The sequence below is a fragment of the Salmo salar genome, chromosome ssa04 (genome assembly GCF_905237065.1).
Source record: "Salmo salar chromosome ssa04, Ssal_v3.1, whole genome shotgun sequence".
NCBI lineage: Eukaryota > Metazoa > Chordata > Actinopteri > Salmoniformes > Salmonidae > Salmo > Salmo salar.
In genome coordinates, this window is record NC_059445.1 from 87,384,953 (window position 1) to 87,404,153 (window position 19,201).

General features: G+C 36.4%; 1 protein-coding gene across 10 annotated transcripts in view; it reads left to right on the forward strand.

The window, feature by feature from the left end:
* The first annotated feature begins 3,212 nt into the window (after window positions 1-3,212).
* LOC106604036 (B-cell receptor CD22) overlaps window positions 3,213-19,201 on the forward strand; it is a 72,484-nt gene continuing 56,495 nt past the window's right edge. For 3 of the 10 annotated variants that reach the window (XR_006769703.1, XM_045717471.1, XM_045717473.1), the window contains exons 1-4: window positions 4,246-5,167; window positions 9,698-9,961; window positions 12,419-12,682; window positions 12,816-13,082. Coding sequence is in view for 9 of the 10 variants with exons in the window: in XM_045717471.1 (XP_045573427.1) it covers window positions 5,068-5,167; window positions 9,698-9,961; window positions 12,419-12,682; window positions 12,816-13,082 (895 nt within the window). In the remaining variant the exon portion in view is untranslated. The other 7 variants (XM_045717465.1, XM_045717472.1, XM_045717467.1 and 4 more) reach the window with 6 other exon arrangements.

Consider the following 19,201-nt stretch of genomic DNA (forward strand, 5'->3'; position numbering starts at 1 on the left):
ATAGGTAGCTAGCTGGTCTATAGGTAGCTAGCAGGTCTATAGGTAGCTAGCTGGTCTATAGGTAACTACCTTGTCTATAGGTAGCTAGCTGGTCTATAGGTAACTAGCAGGTCTATAGGTAGGTAGCAGGTCTATAGGTAGCTAACTGGTCTATAGGTAGCTAGCTGGTCTATAGGTAGCTAGCAGGTCTGTAGCTAGCAAGCTGATCTATAGGTAGCTAGCAGGTCTATAGGTAGCTAGCTGGTCTATAGGAAGCTAGCTGGTCTATAGGTAGCTAGCAGGTCTATAGGTAGTTAGCTGGTCTATTGGTAGCTAGCTGGTCTATAGGTAGTTAGCTGGTCTATAGGTAGCTAGCTGGTCTATAGGTAGCTAGCTGGTCTATAGGTAGCTAGCTGGTCTATAGGTAGCTAGCTGGTCTATAGGTAGTTAGCAGGTCTATAGGTAACTAGCTGGTCTATAGGTAGCTAGCAGGTCTATAGGTAGTTCGCTGGTCTATAGGTAGCTAGCTGGTCTATAGGTAGTTAGCTGGTCTATAGGTAGCTAGCTGGTCTATAGGTAGTTAGCAGGTCTATAGGTAACTAGCTGGTCTATAGGTAGCTAGCTGGTCTATAGGTAGCTAGCTGGTCTATAGGTAGCTAGCAGGTCTATAGGTAGCTACCTGGTCTATAGGTAGTTAGCTGGTCTATAGGTAGCTAGCTGGTCTATAGGTAGCTAGCAAGCTGTTCTATAGGTAGCTAGCTAGCTGGTATATAGGTAGCTAGCTGGTCTGTAGCTAGCAAGCTGATCTATAGGTAGCTACCTGGTCTATAGGTAGTTAGCTGGTCTATAGGTAGCTAGCAAGCTGATCTATAGGTAGCTAGCTAGCAGGTCTATAGGTAGCTAGCAGGTCTATAGGTAGCTAGCAGGTCTATAGGTAGCTAGCAGGTCTATAGGTAGCTAACTGGTCTATAGGTATCTAGCTGGTCTATAGGTAGTTAGCTGGTCTATAGGTAGCTAGCAGGTCTATAGGTAGCTAGCTGGTCTATAGGTAGCTAGCAGGTCTATAGGTAGCTAGCTGGTCTATAGGTAGCTAGCAGGTCTATAGGTAGCTAGCTGGTCTATAGGTAGATAGCTGGTCTATAGGTAGCTACCTGGTCTATAGGTAGCTAGCAAGCTGTTCTATAGGTAGCTAGCAAGCTGTTCTATAGGTAGCTAGCAGGTCTATAGGTAGCTAGCAGGTCTATAGGTAGGTAGCAGGTCTATAGGTAGCTAGCAGGTCTATAGGTAGCTAGCAGGTCTATAGGTAGCTAGCTGGTCTATAGGAAGCTAGCAGTTCTATAGGTAGCTAACTGGTCTATAGGTATGTATAGTCTTGCTAGCCAAACCAGGTGAAAAACATTGTTTGAGCTACTGTAACTTTAAAATATGTTGGGGCGTGGTTTAGAAAGACAGTCAGTATCTGATTTGACCGTTTGCCTCATGCAGCACGACACATCTCCTTTGCATAGAGTTGATCAGGCTTCTCACCGTGGCCTGTGGAATGTTGTCCCGCTCCTCTTCTGTGTGAAGTTGCTGGATATTGGTGGGAACTGGAACACTCTGTTGTACACGTTGATCCAGAGCATCCCAAACATGCTCAATGGTTGGCATGTCTGGTGAGTATGCAGGCCATGGAAAAACTGGGAAATGTTCAGCTCCCAGGAATTGTGTACAGATTCTTGAGAAATGGGGCCTGGGGTATCGTCATCCTCTTCACTGACAGATTCTACAGGGATGCTGTCTGGAAAGCTGCTTGGAAGAAGGCGTTCCTTCAGAGCCATGGTCTGCATTTCGCCGAGCATCTCAGCCTGGAGGACATAGAAAGGAGGAACAAATTGTGGCCAATGATAAAGGAAGCACAAAATAAGGGAAAGGCTTCATTAACTGCACAGAAATCATTTTTTATTACCCCTTTTCATATGCACTTTAAAATAGTAGGCAGGTAGCCTAGTGGTTAGAGCATTGGGCCAGTAACTGAAAGGTTGCTGGATCGAATCCCTGAGCTGACTAGGTAAAAATCAGTCATTATCATGCTGAAACATGAGGTGATGGTGGCAGATGAATGGAATGACAATGGACCCCAGGATCTTGTCACGGTGTCTCTGTTTATTCAAATTACCTTCAATAAAATGAAGCTTGTCTGGAGGTTTGTTAACACAGTGTCCAAAGAAGGGCCAGAAGTATACAGAATGGTGTCGTCTGCGTAGAGGTGGATCAGAGAATCACCAGCAGGAAGAGCGACATCATTGATGTATACAGAGAAAAGAGTCGGACTGAGAATTGAACCCTGTGAGGCTGCCAGAGGTCCGGACAACAGGCCCCCCAATTTGAGACGCTGAACTATGCTGCAGAGGACAGAAAATAGTACAAATAAAGAAAAACCTATGAATGAGTAGGTGTTCTAACACTTTTGACTGGAACTATATATATATATATATATATATATATATATATATACTATAGTATATATATATATATATACTATAGTATATATATATATATATACTATAGTATATAGTATATATTGTATATATATACTATAGTATATAGTATATATATACTATAGTATATAGTATATATATACTATAGTATATATAGTATAGTATATATATATAGTGCTCAGCATATGCGGGAACTCCTTCAAGATCATTCCAGGTGAAGCTGGTTGAGAGAATGCCAAGAGTGTTCAAAGCTGTCATCAAGACAAAGGGTGGCTACTTTGAAGAATTTCAAATGTAAAATGTTTTTTGATTTGTCAAAAAAAAATATATATATATATTTTACTACATGATTCCATATGTGTCATTTCATAGTTTTGATGTCTCCACTGTTATCCTACAATGTAGAAAATAGTAAAAAGAATGAAAAACTCTTGAATGAGTAGGTGTTCTAAAACATTGGACTGGTACTGTACACATGTAAATGTTTTATTTATTTAATCAATTTTAGAATACGGCTGTAACCTACCAAAATGTGGAAAAAGTCAAGGGGTCTGAATACTTTATATATATATATATATATAACAAAACAAAAAAAAATATTCCTCAACGGTATCGCACAGGGCCTTTACTAGTCCTGTATTAGCGGACTGATATACCCCCTCTCATATTTCTATGTGATTTTGGTTGGTTTCCCCAAAAAGTTACACGTTGCAGCTTTAAAGGGATTGTTAAAATAAATGTCCTGAAAACCCTATTGAATGAAAACTCCATGAAACAATCCGTTGGCCAGCGAGTGGGAGTGTTTTCAGCGGTTTAATTATCCGTATTCAGCGCGAGCAAATGGAACCATGCCTGCAAAGCCCGTTATTCCCCAACTACTGAGAAGTGAGTAGAAAAGTATTTTGTAAGAAAGGCATAATTTCCTAAATCAGATTTGGGCCCTTTTGGTGAATTGTATGCTATTGTCATGCTTAAATTAAAGGTCAGAATATGGGTAGAGAGAAAAGTGTATAAAAAAAAAAAAAAAGAAGTGAATTAAGTTCCATTGACGTGCACTTTTAACTTGTGTTGGATTTCCCCCTTTTTAGTAGTTGATATAACTGCATGTGTCAAACAACCAGCAGATGTAGCCCTTAGCCTATTCCTTCAAGTCATTTATTTCAACGCTATTGATAGTTACTAATTATGTAAGTTTAGTCTTTATTCGTGCTTGACGACGGGACCACTCTACGTCTGGGTGAAGAATGAAAAGGACTATCATTTCCATCAGAGGAATGACCTAGTATCAGAGGAATTATCATTAGGACGTATTCATTGAGCTTTTAAAAACCGTTTTATTTATTTCTTATTTTTTTTTAAACATTTCTAGGAGTTGGAAACTTTACATGGTAGGTTGATTTAATGATTTTTTTTTGATTATTTGATTTAATTTAATTTAAATATATATTTATATATATATATATATATATATATATATATGTGTGTTTACAATAAAACAGCGTGACAAAAATAACAATGACTGGTTGAACACTTATGGATGTTTTAGGAACTTATGAAATCATTTAGTTAAACTTTTTTGATGTGTTGATTTTTTTTTTACATTGATGACTAATTGTGACTTTTCGTGGTTATGTAGTGAGAGTGTCTGCTGATTATATAATTGTGTGTGTGTGTGTGTGTGTGTGTGTGTGTGTGTGTGTGTCTCTCTCCCTGTGCAGAGATGAAAGGCGCAGAGAGACTCATCTTTCTGTGCTGGCTGCTGACAGGTTTTCATTTTAATTTGCTACATTTCTTTCTTAATATATTGTTCAGGTCAATTTTGAGAAGGAAGAATTTTTCAATTTTTTTTAGAGGAATTTAAAAAATGATCAATTTGTCAATTAATTTAGGTTATGATGTGGTATTTATTCCTTCAGTGTCAGTAATTGTATTGAGTTGTTGAACCCAGCCCTGCAAACAGAGACCACTAACTTAGTTCTGTTGAACTCTGACTCATATTTCCATAAAAACTGCTATGGTCCCTGTTTCCTCCCAGATTACAGTCACAAAGTAACCAATTTCTTGGAATTTAGCTTGAAATGAAAACATTCTGTCAGATCACCAAGACCAGTGGGCAGGTCAAGGACATTTCAGGGGCCATATTCATAAAGCGATTCGGAGTAGGACTGCTTTTATCTAGGATTAGTTCAGCCTTGTAGATCAGAATATAAATAAAGTAAGATTACAGTAACAGGAGGAACCTGAACCTACGTCATTTAGCAGACACTCTTATCCAGAGTCACTTACATGCATACAGGTCCCCCATGGGAATCAAACCCACAACCCTGGTGTTGCAAACACCATGCTCTACCAACTGAGCCACACAGGGCTATGAGCATTCCTCCTCTGGGACACTTTATAAATACAGCTTCAGATTATGTCAATTTTAATGGTCAATGGTTAAATCAATTGGGAAGCAGTTTAATAATTATAAACTGTTCAATGTTTTTACTAAATTAGTAGTTTGTTGTCCAAGCCGTCATTCCAGCAGTGTTGGGTTAGTATATATTTGTTAAGGAGAGTTTGTTGTTTAAGCCGTCTATCTGGCAGGGGTTGGGGTCAAATAGATATGGAATTGACCCCAACCCTGCTGTCCAGTCCTGATAGTGAACTGCTGTGTGTTTCAGATACCATGTGGCAAGCTGGGGTGGAAGGAACGGACTGCACTAGTGAGTATTCAGATCAGCTTATTCCAAATAGTGGGTCAGGACTACTTCACTGGTGTTGCATGGCTAAAGACTAGATTACTGAAGGTTCTGAGGGTCTGAGGGTTCTCCATTACACTGATAGAACCAGAGGGTTCTCCATTACACTGATAGAACCAGAGGGTTCTCCATTACACTGATAGAACCAGAGGGTTCTTCATTACGCTGATAGAACCAGAGGGTTCTCCATTACACTGATAGAACCAGAGGGTTCTTCATTACGGTGATAGAACCAGAGGGTTCTCCATTACGCTGATAGAACCAGAGGGTTCTTCATTACGCTGATAGAACCAGAGGGTTCTTCATTACGCTGATAGAACCAGAGGGTTCTTCATTACGCTGATAGAACCAGAGGGTTCTCCATTACGCTGATAGAACCAGAGGGTTCTTCATTACGCTGATAGAACCAGAGGGTTCTCCATTACGCTGATAGAACCAGAGGGTTCTCCATTACGCTGATAGAACCAGAGGGTTCTTCATTACGCTGATAGAACCAGAGGGTTCTTCATTACGCTGATAGAACCAGAGGGTTCTTCATTACACTGAGAGAACCAGAGGGTTCTCCATTACACTGATAGAACCAGAGGGTTCTTCATTACGCTGATAGAACCAGAGGGTTCTCCATTACACTGATAGAACCAGAGGGTTCTTCATTACGGTGATAGAACCAGAGGGTTCTTCATTACGCTGATAGAACCAGAGGGTTCTCCATTACACTGATAGAACCAGAGGGTTCTTCATTACGGTGATAGAACCAGAGGGTTCTCCATTACGCTGATAGAACCAGAGGGTTCTTCATTACGCTGATAGAACCAGAGGGTTCTTCATTACGCTGATAGAACCAGAGGGTTCTTCATTACGCTGATAGAACCAGAGGGTTCTCCATTACGCTGATAGAACCAGAGGGTTCTTCATTACGCTGATAGAACCAGAGGGTTCTCCATTACGCTGATAGAACCAGAGGGTTCTCCATTACGCTGATAGAACCAGAGGGTTCTTCATTACGCTGATAGAACCAGAGGGTTCTTCATTACGCTGATAGAACCAGAGGGTTCTTCATTACACTGAGAGAACCAGAGGGTTCTTCATTACGCTGATAGAACCAGAGGGTTCTTCATTACGCTGATAGAACCAGAGGGTTCTCCATTACTGATAGAACCAGAGGGTTCTCCATTACGGTGATAGAACCAGAGGGTTCTCCATTACGGTGATAGAACCAGAGGGTTCTCCATTACGGTGATAGAACCAGAGGGTTCTTCATTACACTGATAGAACCAGAGGGTTCTTCATTACGCTGATAGAACCAGAGGGTTCTTCATTACGCTGATAGAACCAGAGGGTTCTTCATTACGCTGATAGAACCAGAGGGTTCTTCATTACACTGATAGAACCAGAGGGTTCTTCATTACGCTGATAGAACCAGAGGGTTCTCCATTACGCTGATAGAACCAGAGGGTTCTCCATTACACTGATAGAACCAGAGGGTTCTCCATTACGCTGATAGAACCAGAGCGTAAATTTAATACCCTTTTCTTGATTTGGAAAGGCACACACCTGTCTCTATAGTGTCCCACAGTTGACAGTACATCTCAGAGCAAAAACCAAGCCATGAGGTTGACGGAATTGTCCGTAGTGCTCCGAGACAGGATTGTGTCGAAGCACAGGTCTGGGAGAGGGTAACAAAAAATTCTGGCAGCATTGAAGGTCCCCAAGAACACAGTGGCCTCCATCATCCCTTAAATGGAAGAAGTTTGGAACCAACAAGACTCTTCCTAGAGCTGGCCGCCCGGCCAAACTGAGCAATTGGGGGAGAGAAGGGCCTTGGTGGCCCTATTGATGAGGAAAAAAAAAACGAAATGTTTTTAATACATTTTAGAATAAGGCTGTAACGTAGCAAAATGTTGAAAAAAAATCGAAGGGGTCTGACTACTTTCCGAATGCACTGTACATATACGATACTTTAGATGCACTTATGGTTGTTTGGTAACTCACATGCTAATGGTCAGTGCCTTTATGGGTAACGAGGTAGTATAATGGAATTTTTTTTACCCAATATATTCAATGTAAGACACAATCACTACTGCACCTTGAAATGTGGGCGGGGCAATGTGCTGGCGGGAGGTTTATTAGCATATTGGGGGGGGGGGGGGCAGGGGTGTCACAACTTCTGCCGAAATCGGTTCCTCTCCTTGTTCGGGCGGTGTTACGCACGGTCTAAAATATGTTGCATTTGTGCCAAATGTTACTGGAAGTGTTGTGCCAACTGTTACTGGAAGTGTTGTGCCAACTGTTACTGGAAGTGTTGTGCCAACTGTTACTGGAAGTGTTGTGCTAACTGTTACTGGAAGTGTTGTGCCAACTGTTACTGGAAGTGTTGTGCCAACTGTTACTGGAAGTGTTGTGCTAACTGTTACTGGAAGTGTTGTGCCAACTGTTACTGGAAGTGTTGTGCCAACTGTTACTGGAAGTGTTGTGCCAACTGTTACTGGAAGTGTTGTGCCAACTGTTACTGGAAGTGTTGTGCCAACTGTTACTGGAAGTGTTGTGCCAACTGTTACTGGAAGTGTTGCGCCAACTGTTACTGGAAGTGTTGCGCCAACTGTTACTGGAAGTGTTGTGCTAACTATTCCTGGAAGTGTTGTGCCAACTGTTACTGGAAGTGTTGTGCTAACTGTTTCTGGAAGTGTTACTGGAAGTGTTGTGCTAACTGTTACTGGAAGTGTTGTGCTAACTGTTACTGGAAGTGTTGTGCCAACTGTTACTGGAAGTGTTGTGCTAACTGTTACTGGAAGTGTTGTGCTAACTGTTACTGGAAGTGTTGTATTATTTTAAGTGATTAAGTGAAGGTTGAGCACCTCGTTTTTCCCCTATGTACAGTGCATTCAGGAAGTATTCACACCCCTTTACATTTTTTACATTTTTACATTACATTTTAGTCATTTAGCAGACGCTCTTATCCAGAGCGACTTACAGTAGAGTGCATACATTTTTCATAATGTCAGAGTGGAATGATGGTTTTATACATTTTTATAGATTAATTTTAAAAAAAATCAAAGTTATTAAGTATTCAACCTCTGTGTTATGGCAAGCCTAAATAAATTCAAGAAGAAATATTTGCTTAACAATTCACATAACAATTTGCATGGACTCACTTTGTTTACAATAATAGTGTTTAACATGATGTTTTAAAAGAGGTTAATGACTACCTCACACTCCCTTAGGGCATGGTGAAATGATTCATTACACTTTGGATGGTGCATCAATACACCCAGTCTCTACAAAAATACAGGCGTCCTTCCAAACTAGGTCGCAGGAGAGGAAGGAAACCGCTTAGGGACTTCCATTCTGTACAGACTTCCTTCTTTTCACTCTGACATTTAGGTTAGTATTGTGGCGTAACTACAATTTTGTTGATCCATCTTCAGTTTTCTCCAATCACAGCCGTTAAACTCCTTAACTGTTTTAAAGTCCCTTTTGGCCTCATTGTGAAATGCCTGAGCGGTTTCCTCAAAGGGATATTCAATGTCTGCTTTTTTTTTCTCTCAAATTTTTACCCATCTACCAATAGGTGCCCTTGTTTACGACGCATTGGGAAAACCTCCCTGGTCTTTGTGGTTGAATCTGTGTTTGAAATTCACTGCTCGACTGAGGGACCTTACAGATAATTATATGTGTTGGGGTACATAGATGGGGGTAGTCATTTAAACATCATGTAATTAAACACTATAATTTCCACATGGAGGTTTAAGCACATTTTCACTACTGAACTTATGTAGGGATGCCATAACAAAGGGTTTGAATCATTAATGTCTAAAGACATTTCAGCTTTTCATTTGTAATAATTTTTTTTTTTTTTTTAATATCCAAAAGAGTATACTTCCACAGTGACATTCTGGGGTATCGTGGGTAGACCAGTGACATTCTGGGGTATCGTGGGTAGACCAGTGACATTCTGGGGTATCGTGGGTAGACCAGTGACATTATGGGGTATCGTGGGTAGGCCAGTGTCATTCTGGGGTATCGTGGGTAGACCAGTGACATTATGGGGTATCGTGGGTAGACCAGTGACATTCTGGGGTATCGTGGGTAGGCCAGTGACATTCTGGGGTATCGTGGGTAGACCAGTGACATTCTGGGGTATCGTGGGTAGACCAGTGACATTCTGGGGTATCGTGGGTAGACCAGTGACATTCTGGGGTATCGTGGGTAGACCAGTGACATTCTGGGGTATCGTGAGTAGGCCAGTGACACAGCGCCTCAATTTAATTCATTTTCAATTCAGGCTGTAACAACAACAAAAGGTGTACAACTTTCTGAAGGCGCTGCACTCTATGACCTCTGACCCCTGACCTTTTTATTGGAGGGTATTCTTAATAAAAAAATTTAAAAAAGATCTGTTTTTGTTGTTGTTGTTTGTTGCTGTTATGTTGACACTAATTTGGTTCTATTGATTTGTAGACATGATTATCATCTTTATGTTTGTTTTCCCTCCAGATCTTCCTAAGAACACGTCAGTATCAGTGATTCCCTCTGGCGAAGTGTTAGAGGGCAGTTCAGTGATTCTTACCTGCAGCAGTGATGCCAACCCACCAGTGACCAGCTACCGCTGGTACTCAGTGAGAGCGGGTGACACCACATCTACAGGCTATGGCCCAGTCCTGAGGACCAAAATCTGGGCGGACAATACCCACTTCTACTGTGAAGCAAAGAATATGTGTGGAACACATAATTCAACGATCACTAAAGTACCTGTGTTGTGTAAGTGTAGTGGATGTTGTTCAAGGAACCAGAGTACAGTTCCATGATGAGTAAGATTGACTGTGGTCCTCTGTATCTCAGTTGGTACAGCAGAGCACTCCCTTTGCCAGGGTTGCTGGTTCAATTCCCCAGGGGCCACCCATATGTAAAATGTATGCACGCATTACTGTAAGTTGCTTTGGCTAAAAGTGTCTGCTAAATGGCACTTACATTATAAATATCAACAAGGCTTTAGCTCGGTAGGCTAACGTCGTCTGGAGTCGAGATCTGTTGAGATCTGTGGGTTACAGTCCGTAAAGATACGTAAGCCTATATAATACATGTGTTAAAGGCTTTAGCTCAGGAGGCTAATGAAGCCTTGGGTCACTGATAGAGTAATTTCTATGGTAAAGATAATGACTAAAGGATTCCACCCAGATACTATATGTTTATGTTAAATGTATCAGCATTACATGGCTATAATTCTATAAGGTGTGTGTGTGTGTGTGTAGGACAAGCTGAGACTAGACACTATTCAGCAATATAGGCAAGACAGTGTGTGCATAGGAAAAAAGGAACTTGTTGCAGACAACTTGTGACCACTGTGAAACTGATAACAGGAAAGAGGTCTCCCCACCCAGGGAGGGGAGAAACCGTTAGGCTTGCAGAAGATTAGGAAACATGTTGCAGGATATGATAAGCAATGTATGTGTTGGAGAAGACTGGTAAATACGCATTGACAGTGTTAACCTCTTACATCTAGATGTTCCGCTAGCGGAACACCTGCTCCAATATCCAATGATAGGCGTGGCGCGAATTACAAATTCCTCTAAAATACAAAAACTTCAATTTTTCAAACATATGACTATTTCACAGCATTTTAAAGACAAGACTCTCCTTTATCTAACCACACTGTCCGATTTCAAAAAGGCTTTACAGCGAAAGCAAAACATTAGATTATGTCAGCAGAGTACCCAGCCAGAAATAATCAGACACCCATTTTTCAAACTAGCATATAAAGTTACAAAAAACAAAACCACAGCTAAATGCAGCACTAACCTTTGATGATCTTCATCAGATGACAACCCTAGGACATTATGTTATACAATACATGCATGTTTTGTTCAATCAAGTTCATATTTATATCAAAAAACAGCTTTTTACATTAGCATGTGACGTTCAGAACTAGCATACCCCCCGCAAACCTCCGGTGAATTTACTAAATTACTCACGATAAACATTCACAAAAAACATAACAATTATTTTAAGAATTATAGATACAGAACTCCTTTGTGCAATCGAGGTGTCCGATTTTAAAATAGCTTTTCGGTGAAAGCACATTTTGCAATATTCTGAGTAGATAGCCCAGCCATCACGGCTAGCTATTTAGACACCCACCAAGTTTAGCCCTGACCAAAGTCAGATTTACTATTAGAAAAGTTTGATTACCTTTGGTGTTCTTCGTCAGAATGCACTCCCAGGACTGCTACTTCAATAACAAATGTTGGTTTGGTTCAAAATAATCCATAGTTATATCCAAACAGCGGCGTTTTGTTCGTGCGTTCAAGACACTATCCGAAGTGTAAATAAGTGTCACGAGCATGGCGCATTTTGTGACAAAAGATTTCTAAATATTCCATTACCGTACTTCGAAGCATGTCAACCGCTGTTTAAAATCAATTTTTATGCCATTTTTCTCATAAAAAAGCGATAATATTCCGACCGGGAATCTGCGTTTAGGTAAACAGACGAAAGAAAACAAAGCATGGGGTCGACGCGGGCACGAGCCTGAGTCTCACAGTACTGTGACCAGCCACTACCCAAACGCGCTAATTTTTTTCAGCCAGAGCCTGCAAAGCCACGATTCAGCTTTTTGCCGCCTTCTGAGAGCCCATGGGAGCCGTAGGAAGTGTCACGTAACAGCAGAGATCCCCTGTAATGGATAGAGATAATCAAGAAGGGCAAGAAATTGTCAGACAGGGCACTTCCTGCATGGAATCTTCTCAGGTTTTGGCCTGCCAACTGAGTTCTGTTATACTCACAGACACCATTCAAACAGTTTTAGAAACTTTGGAGTGTTTTCTATCCAAAGCTAATAATTATATGCATATTCTAGTTTCTGGGCAGGAGTAATAATCAGATTAAATCGGGTAGGTTTTTTATCTGGCTGTGAAAATACTGCCACCTAGCCATAACAGGTTAAAGAAGAGGAGGGGCATTTATAAAGGGTATGACATATGGTATGACCAAATGTGTGAGGTATAAAAGTCTATGTGCATTGTATGATATTCAGAGCCCTCGTGAATCAACATTTTGACTATAGTAAGCTGGGACTCTGTTTCATTCAACCAGAATCTTACAAACTCTGGGTTGCAGACTGAGTAGTTTAATTGTAGTTCAGTTTAAGAACATTGAGAACGAAATTCTCCTAACAGTCACACATACAGTATAACATGTGTATTGTCTATTTCCCTCCAGATGGTCCTAAAACCATGTCTGTGTCAGTCACCCCATCTGGACCAGTGTTTCATGGTACGATGGTGAATCTGGCCTGCAGCAGCAATGGCAACCCACCAGTAAGCAGCTTCACCTGGTACAGTGTGAAGGGAGACCAGGTGGTACGGCTTGGGGTTGGGAAGAGGCTAGAGACCAGTGTGTCTGCAGAAGTCCACCAGTTTTACTGTGAGGGCAGAAACGACCATGGACGACAGAACTCAACGCTGATAGAAGTGGTTATACAGTGTATGTATACTGTAGCTACAAGACCAATTCAACCATCGCCAAAGATTTTTGGCAGTTATTCAACAATGCTGTTGTTGTATCGTTGATCTTGTTCTTGTTCTTTATTAATGCAGATACCAATCTCTCTCTCCAGATCCTCCGAGAAGCACGTCAGTATCAGTGAATCCTTCTGGTCCATTGTTGAAGGGCAGTTCAGTGACTCTGACCTGCATTAGTGATGCCAACCCACCAGTGACCAGTTACCGCTGGTACTCAGTGGACAAGAGTGAAACACACAGTGTATTAGGATCCGAACAGATGTACACAGTAGCTAATGTCAGTGGTAATACACAGTACTTCTGCGAAGCTAAAAATCAACACGGATCGAACAACTCAACAATGCTCCAGCTCAACATTCAGTGTACGTTTTAATATCATAAACGTCATGTAATGTGCCCCCAAATGGGACAGGGACATGTTGTTGATGCAAGACAGTGGTAATGTTTACCAAACAATGGAGTATTTTGGAGGGTCACCCACTTTAAATTCTAGATCTTGTCATCCACATTGCTTCCATTATCCGATGGATCAACATTTAAATGGCCCTTGATGGGTCATGGCACAACAGTCTGCGAATCACTGATTAAAGACACAATCTGATAAACACAAGCTAGTAATCCAGAAAAGGTCTGTTGTAATGGTGTTAGTCACGGAAGACATAGTATTAATATTTGTAGTCAAAGTAGTTATAGTAGTTATAGTAGTCATAGTATGTATAATAGTTATAGTAGTTACAGTAGTTATAGTAGTTATAGTAGTCATATTATGTATAATAGTTATAGTAGTTATAGTAGTTATAGTATGTATAATAGTTATAGTAGTTACAGTAGTTATAGTATGCATAATAGTTATAGTAGTTATTGTAGTTATAGTAGTCATAATAGTTATAGTTGTAGTAGTAGTAGTAGTAGTCATAGTATGTAGAATAGTTATAGTAGTTATAGAATGTATAATAGTTATATTAGTCATAGTAGTTATAGTAGTTATAGTAGCTAAAGTAGTCATAATATGTATAGTAGTTATAGTTGTTATACTAGTTATAGTAGTTATAGTAGTTATAATAGTTATAGTAGTTATAATAGTTATACTAGTTATAGTAGTTATAATAGTTATAATAGTTATAGTAGTAGTAGTAGTTATTATAGTTATAGTATTTATAGTAGCACTAATAGTTATAGCAGCAGATATAGTAGTCATAATAGTTGTAGTAGTAGTAGTAGTAGTAGTAGTAGTAGTAGTAGTAGTAGTTATAGTAGTCATAATAGTTATAGAGATACAGTTGTAGTTATAGTAGTTGTAGTAGTTGTAATATTTATAGTAGTAGTAAAAGTTATAGTTGTTATAGTAGTTGTAATAGTTATAGTAGTTATAGTAGTCATACTATTTATAGTAGTCATAATAGTTATAGCAGTAGTAGTTATAGTAGTAGTAATAGTTATAGTAGTTATAGTAGTCATAATATTTATAGTAGTCATAATAGTTATAGTAGTAGTAGTTATAGTAGTAGTAATAGTTATAGTAGTCATAATAGTTATAGTATTTATAATAGTCATAACAGTTATAGTAGTTATAGTAGTAGTAGTTATAATAGTTATAGTAGATGTAGAAGTTATAGTAGCAGTAGAAGTAGTTATAGTAGTAGTAGTAGTTATAGTAGTAGTAGTAGTTATAATAGTTATAGTAGATGTAGTAGTTACAGTAGTTATAGTAGTTATAGTATGTATAGTAGTAGTAGGAGTTGAAATAGTTATAGTAGTTATGGTAGTAGTGATAGTTATAGTAGGCATAATAGTTATAGTAGTTATAATAGTCATAATAGTTATAGTAGTTATAGTAGTTATAGTAGTAGTAGTACTTATAATAGTTATAGTAGATGTAGTAGTTATTGTAGTAGTAGTTATACTAGTTACAATAGTTATAGTAGATGTAGTAGTTATTGTAGTAGTAGTTATGCTAGTTATAATAGTTATAGTAGATGTAGTAGTTATAGTAGTTATAGTAGTCGTAATAGGTATAGTAGTAGTAGGAGTTGTAATAGTTATAGTAGTTATAGTAGTAGTGATAGTTATAGTAGTCATAATAGTTATAGTAGTAGTAGTAGTTATAGTAGTCACAGTAGTTGTAGTAGTATTAGTAGTAATAGTTATAGTAGTCATAATAGTTATAATAGTTATAGTAGTAGTAGTTATAGTTATAGTAGTCATAATAGTTATAATAGTTGTAGTAGTTATAGTAGTTATAGTAGTCATAATAGTTATAGTAGTTGTAGTAGTTATAGTAGTTATAGTAGTCATAATAGTTATAGTAGTTATAGCAGTTGTAGTAGTAGTAGTAGTAGTAGTAGTAGTTGTAGTAGTTATAGTAGTCATAATAGTTATAGTAGTCATAGTAGTTATAGTAGTTGTAGTAGTTGTAGTAGTAGTAGTTGTAGTAGTAGTTGTAGTAGTAATAGTTATAGTAGTTATAGTAGTTATAGTAGTTATAGTAGTAGTAGTAGTAGTAGTAGTTATAGTAGTTATAGTAGTCATAGTAGTTATAATAGTTATAGTAGTTAACGTAGTCATAATATGTATAATAGTTATAGTATTTATAGTAGTTATAGTAGTTATAGTATTTATAATAGTTATAGTAGTTATAGTTGTTATACTAGTTATAGTAGTTATAATAGTTATAGTAGTAGTAGTAGTTGTAATAGTTATAGTATTTATAGTAGCACTAATAGTTATAGCAGCAGTTATAGTAGTCATAATAGTTATAGTAGTTATAGTAGTAGTAGTAGTAGTAGTTATAGTAGTCATAATAGTTATAGTAGTTATAGTTGTAGTTATAGTAGTTGTAATATTTATAGTAGTAGTAATAGTTATAGTTGTTATAGTAGTTGTAATAGTTATAGTAGTTATAGTAGTCATAATATTTATAGTAGTCATAATAGTTATAGTAGTAGTAGTTATAGTAGTAGTAATAGTTATAGTAGTCATAGTTATAGTATTTATAATAGTCATAACAGTTATAGTAGTGATAGTAGTTATAATAGTTATAGTAGATGTAGAAGTTATGGTAGCAGTAGTAGTAGTTATAGTAGTTATAGTAGTAGTAGTACTTATAATAGTTATAGTAGATGTAGTAGTTATAGTAGTAGTAGTTATAATAGTTATAATAGTTATAGTAGATGTAGTAGTTACAGTAGTTATAGTAGGTATAGTAGTAGTAGGAGTTATAATAGTCATAATAGTTATAGTAGTTATAGTAGATGTAGTAGTTATAGTAGTAGTAGTTATAATAGTTATAGTACATTTACATTTTCGTCATTTAGCAGACGCTCTTATCCAGAGCGACTTACAGTAGTGAATGCATACATTTCATTTCATACATTTTTTTTTTGTGCTGGCCCCCCGTGGGAATCGAACCCACAACCCTGGCGTTGCAAACACCATGCTCTACCAACTGAGCTACAGGGAGTAGTTATAGTAGTAGTTATAGTAGTAGTAGTAGTTATAACAGTAGTAGTAGTACTTATAATAGTTATAGTAGATGTAGTAGTTATTGTAGTTATAGTAGTCATAATAGGTATAGTAGTAGTAGGAGTTGTAATAGTTATAGTAGTTATAGTAGTAGTGATAGTTATAGTAGTCACAATAGTTGTAGTAGTATTAGTAGTAATAGTTATAGTAGTCAAAATAGTTATAATAGTTATAGTAGTAGTAGTTATAGTAGTCATAATAGTTATAATAGTTGTAGTAGTTATAGTAGTTATAGTAGTCATAATAGTTATAGTAGTTATAGTAGTTGTAGTAGTAGTAGTAGTTATAGTAGTTGTAGTAGTTATAGTAGTCATAATAGTTATAGTAGTCATAGTAGTTATAGTAGTTGTAGTAGTAGTAGTAATAGTTATAGTAGTTGTAGTAGTTGTAGTAGTAGTAGTAGTAGTAGTAGTAGTAGTAGTTGTTGTAGTAGTTGTAGTAGTTATAGTAGTAGTAGTTATAATAGTTATAGTAGATGTAGTAGTTATAGTAGTAGTAGTAGTAGTAGTAGTTATAGTAGTAGTAGTACTTATAATAGTTATAGTAGATGTAGTAGTTACAGTAGTTATAGTAGTTATAGTAGGTATAGTAGTAGTAGGAGTTGAAATAGTTATAGTAGTTATGGTAGTAGTGATAGTTATAGTAGTCAGAATAGTTATAGTAGTTATAATAGTCATAATAGTTATAGTAGTAGTAGTTGTAATACTTATAGTAGATGTAGTAGTTATAGTAGTTATAGTAGTAGTAGTAGTAGTAGGAGTTGTAATAGTTATAGTAGTTATAGTAGTAGTGATAGTTATAGTAGTCATAATAGTTATAGTAGTAGTTATAGTAGTCACAATAGTTGTATTAGTAGTTATAGTTATAGTAGTCATAATAGTTATAATAGTTATAGTAGTAGTTATAGTTATAGTAGTCATAATGGTTATAGTAGTTGTAGTAGTTGTAGTAGTTATAGTAGTCATAATAGTTATAGTAGTTGTAATAGTAGTAGTAGTTATAGTAGTTGTAGTAGTTATAGTAGTCATAATAGTTGTAGTAGTTGTAGTAGTAGTAGTTGTAGTAGTAAAGTTGTAGTAGTTATAGTAGTTGTAGTAGTTATAGTAGTTGTAGTTGTTATAGTAGTTGTAGTAGTAGCTGTAGTTGTTGCAGTAGTTGTAGTAGTTGTAGTAGTTGTAGTAGTTATAGCAGTAATAGTAGTTATTGTAGTAATAGTAGTTATAGTAGTTATTGTAGTAATAGTAGTTATAGTAGTTGTAGTAGTTATAATACTTATAGTAGTTGTAGTAGTTATAGTTGTAGTAGTAGTAGTAGTAGTTATAATACTTATAGTAGTTGTAGTTGTTATAGTAGTTATAATACTTATAGTAGTTGTAGTAGTTGTAGTAGTAGTAGTAGTAGTTATAATAGTTATAGTAGATGTAGTAGTTACAGTAGTTATAGTAGTTATAGTAGGTATAGTAGTAGTAGGAGTTGAAATAGTTATAGTAGTTATAGTAGTAGTGATAGTTATAGTAGTCATAATAGTTATAGTAGTTATAATAGTTATAGTATTTATAATAGTCATAATAGTTATAGTAGTTATAGTAGTTATAGTAGTAGTAGTAGTTATAGTAGTACTTAAAATAGTTATAGTAGATGTAGTAGTTATTGTAGTTATTGTAGTAGTAGTAGTTATACTAGTTATAATAGTTACAGTAGATGTAGTAGTTATAGTAGTCATAATAGGTATAGTAGTAGTAGGAGTTGTAATAGTTATAGTAGTTATAGTAGTAGTGATAGTTATAGTTGTCATAATAGTTATAGTAGTAGTTATAGTAGTCACAGTAGTAGTATTAGTAGTAATAGTTATAGTAGTCATATAATAGTTACAATTGTTATAGTAGTAGTTATAGTTATAGTAGTCATAATATATATAGTAGTTATAGTAGTTATAGTAGTTATAGTAGTTATAGTAGTAGTAATAGTAGTAATAGTAGTTGTAATAGTAGTAATAGTAGTTATAGTAGTTGTAGCAGTTATAGTAGTCATAATAGTTATAGTAGTTGTAGTAGTTGTAGTAGTTGTAGTAGTAGTTGTTCTAGTAGTTGTAGTTGTAGTAGTAGTAGTAGTTGTAATAGTTGTAGTAGTTGTAGTAGTTATAGTAGTTGTAGTAGTTGTTGTAGTAGTAGTTATGGTAGTTATAGTAGTTGTAGTAGTTGTAGTAGTTGTAGTAGTTGTAGTAGTAATTGTTGTAGTAGTAGTAGTAGTAGTAGTTATAATACTTATAGTAGTTGTAGTTGTTATAGTAGTTATAATACTTATAGTAGTTGTAGTAGTAGTAGTAGTAGTAGTTATAATAGTTATAGTAGATGTAGTAGTTACAGTAGTTATAGTAGTTATAGTAGGTATAGTAGTAGTAGGAGTTGAAATAGTTATAGTAGTTATGGTAGTAGTGATAGTTATAGTAGTCATAATAGTTATAGTAGTTATAATAGTTATAGTAGTTATAATAGTCATAATAGTTATAGTAGTTATAGTAGTTATAGTAGTAGTAGTAGTTATAGTAGTTATAGTAGTACTTAAAATAGTTATAGTAGATGTAGTAGTTATTGTAGTTATTGTAGTAGTAGTAGTTATACTAGTTATAATAGTTACAGTAGATGTAGTAGTTATAGTAGTCATAATAGGTATAGTAGTAGTAGGAGTTGTAATAGTTATAGTAGTTATAGTAGTAGTGATAGTTATAGTTGTCATAATAGTTATAGTAGTAGTTATAGTAGTCACAGTAGTAGTATTAGTAGTAATAGTTATAGTAGTCATAATAGTTATAATTGTTATAGTAGTAGTTATAGTTATAGTAGTCATAATATATATAGTAGTTATAGTAGTTATAATAGTTATAGTAGTTATAGTAGTTATAGTAGTTATAGTAGTTGTAATAGTAGTAATAGTAGTTATAGTAGTTGTAGCAGTTATA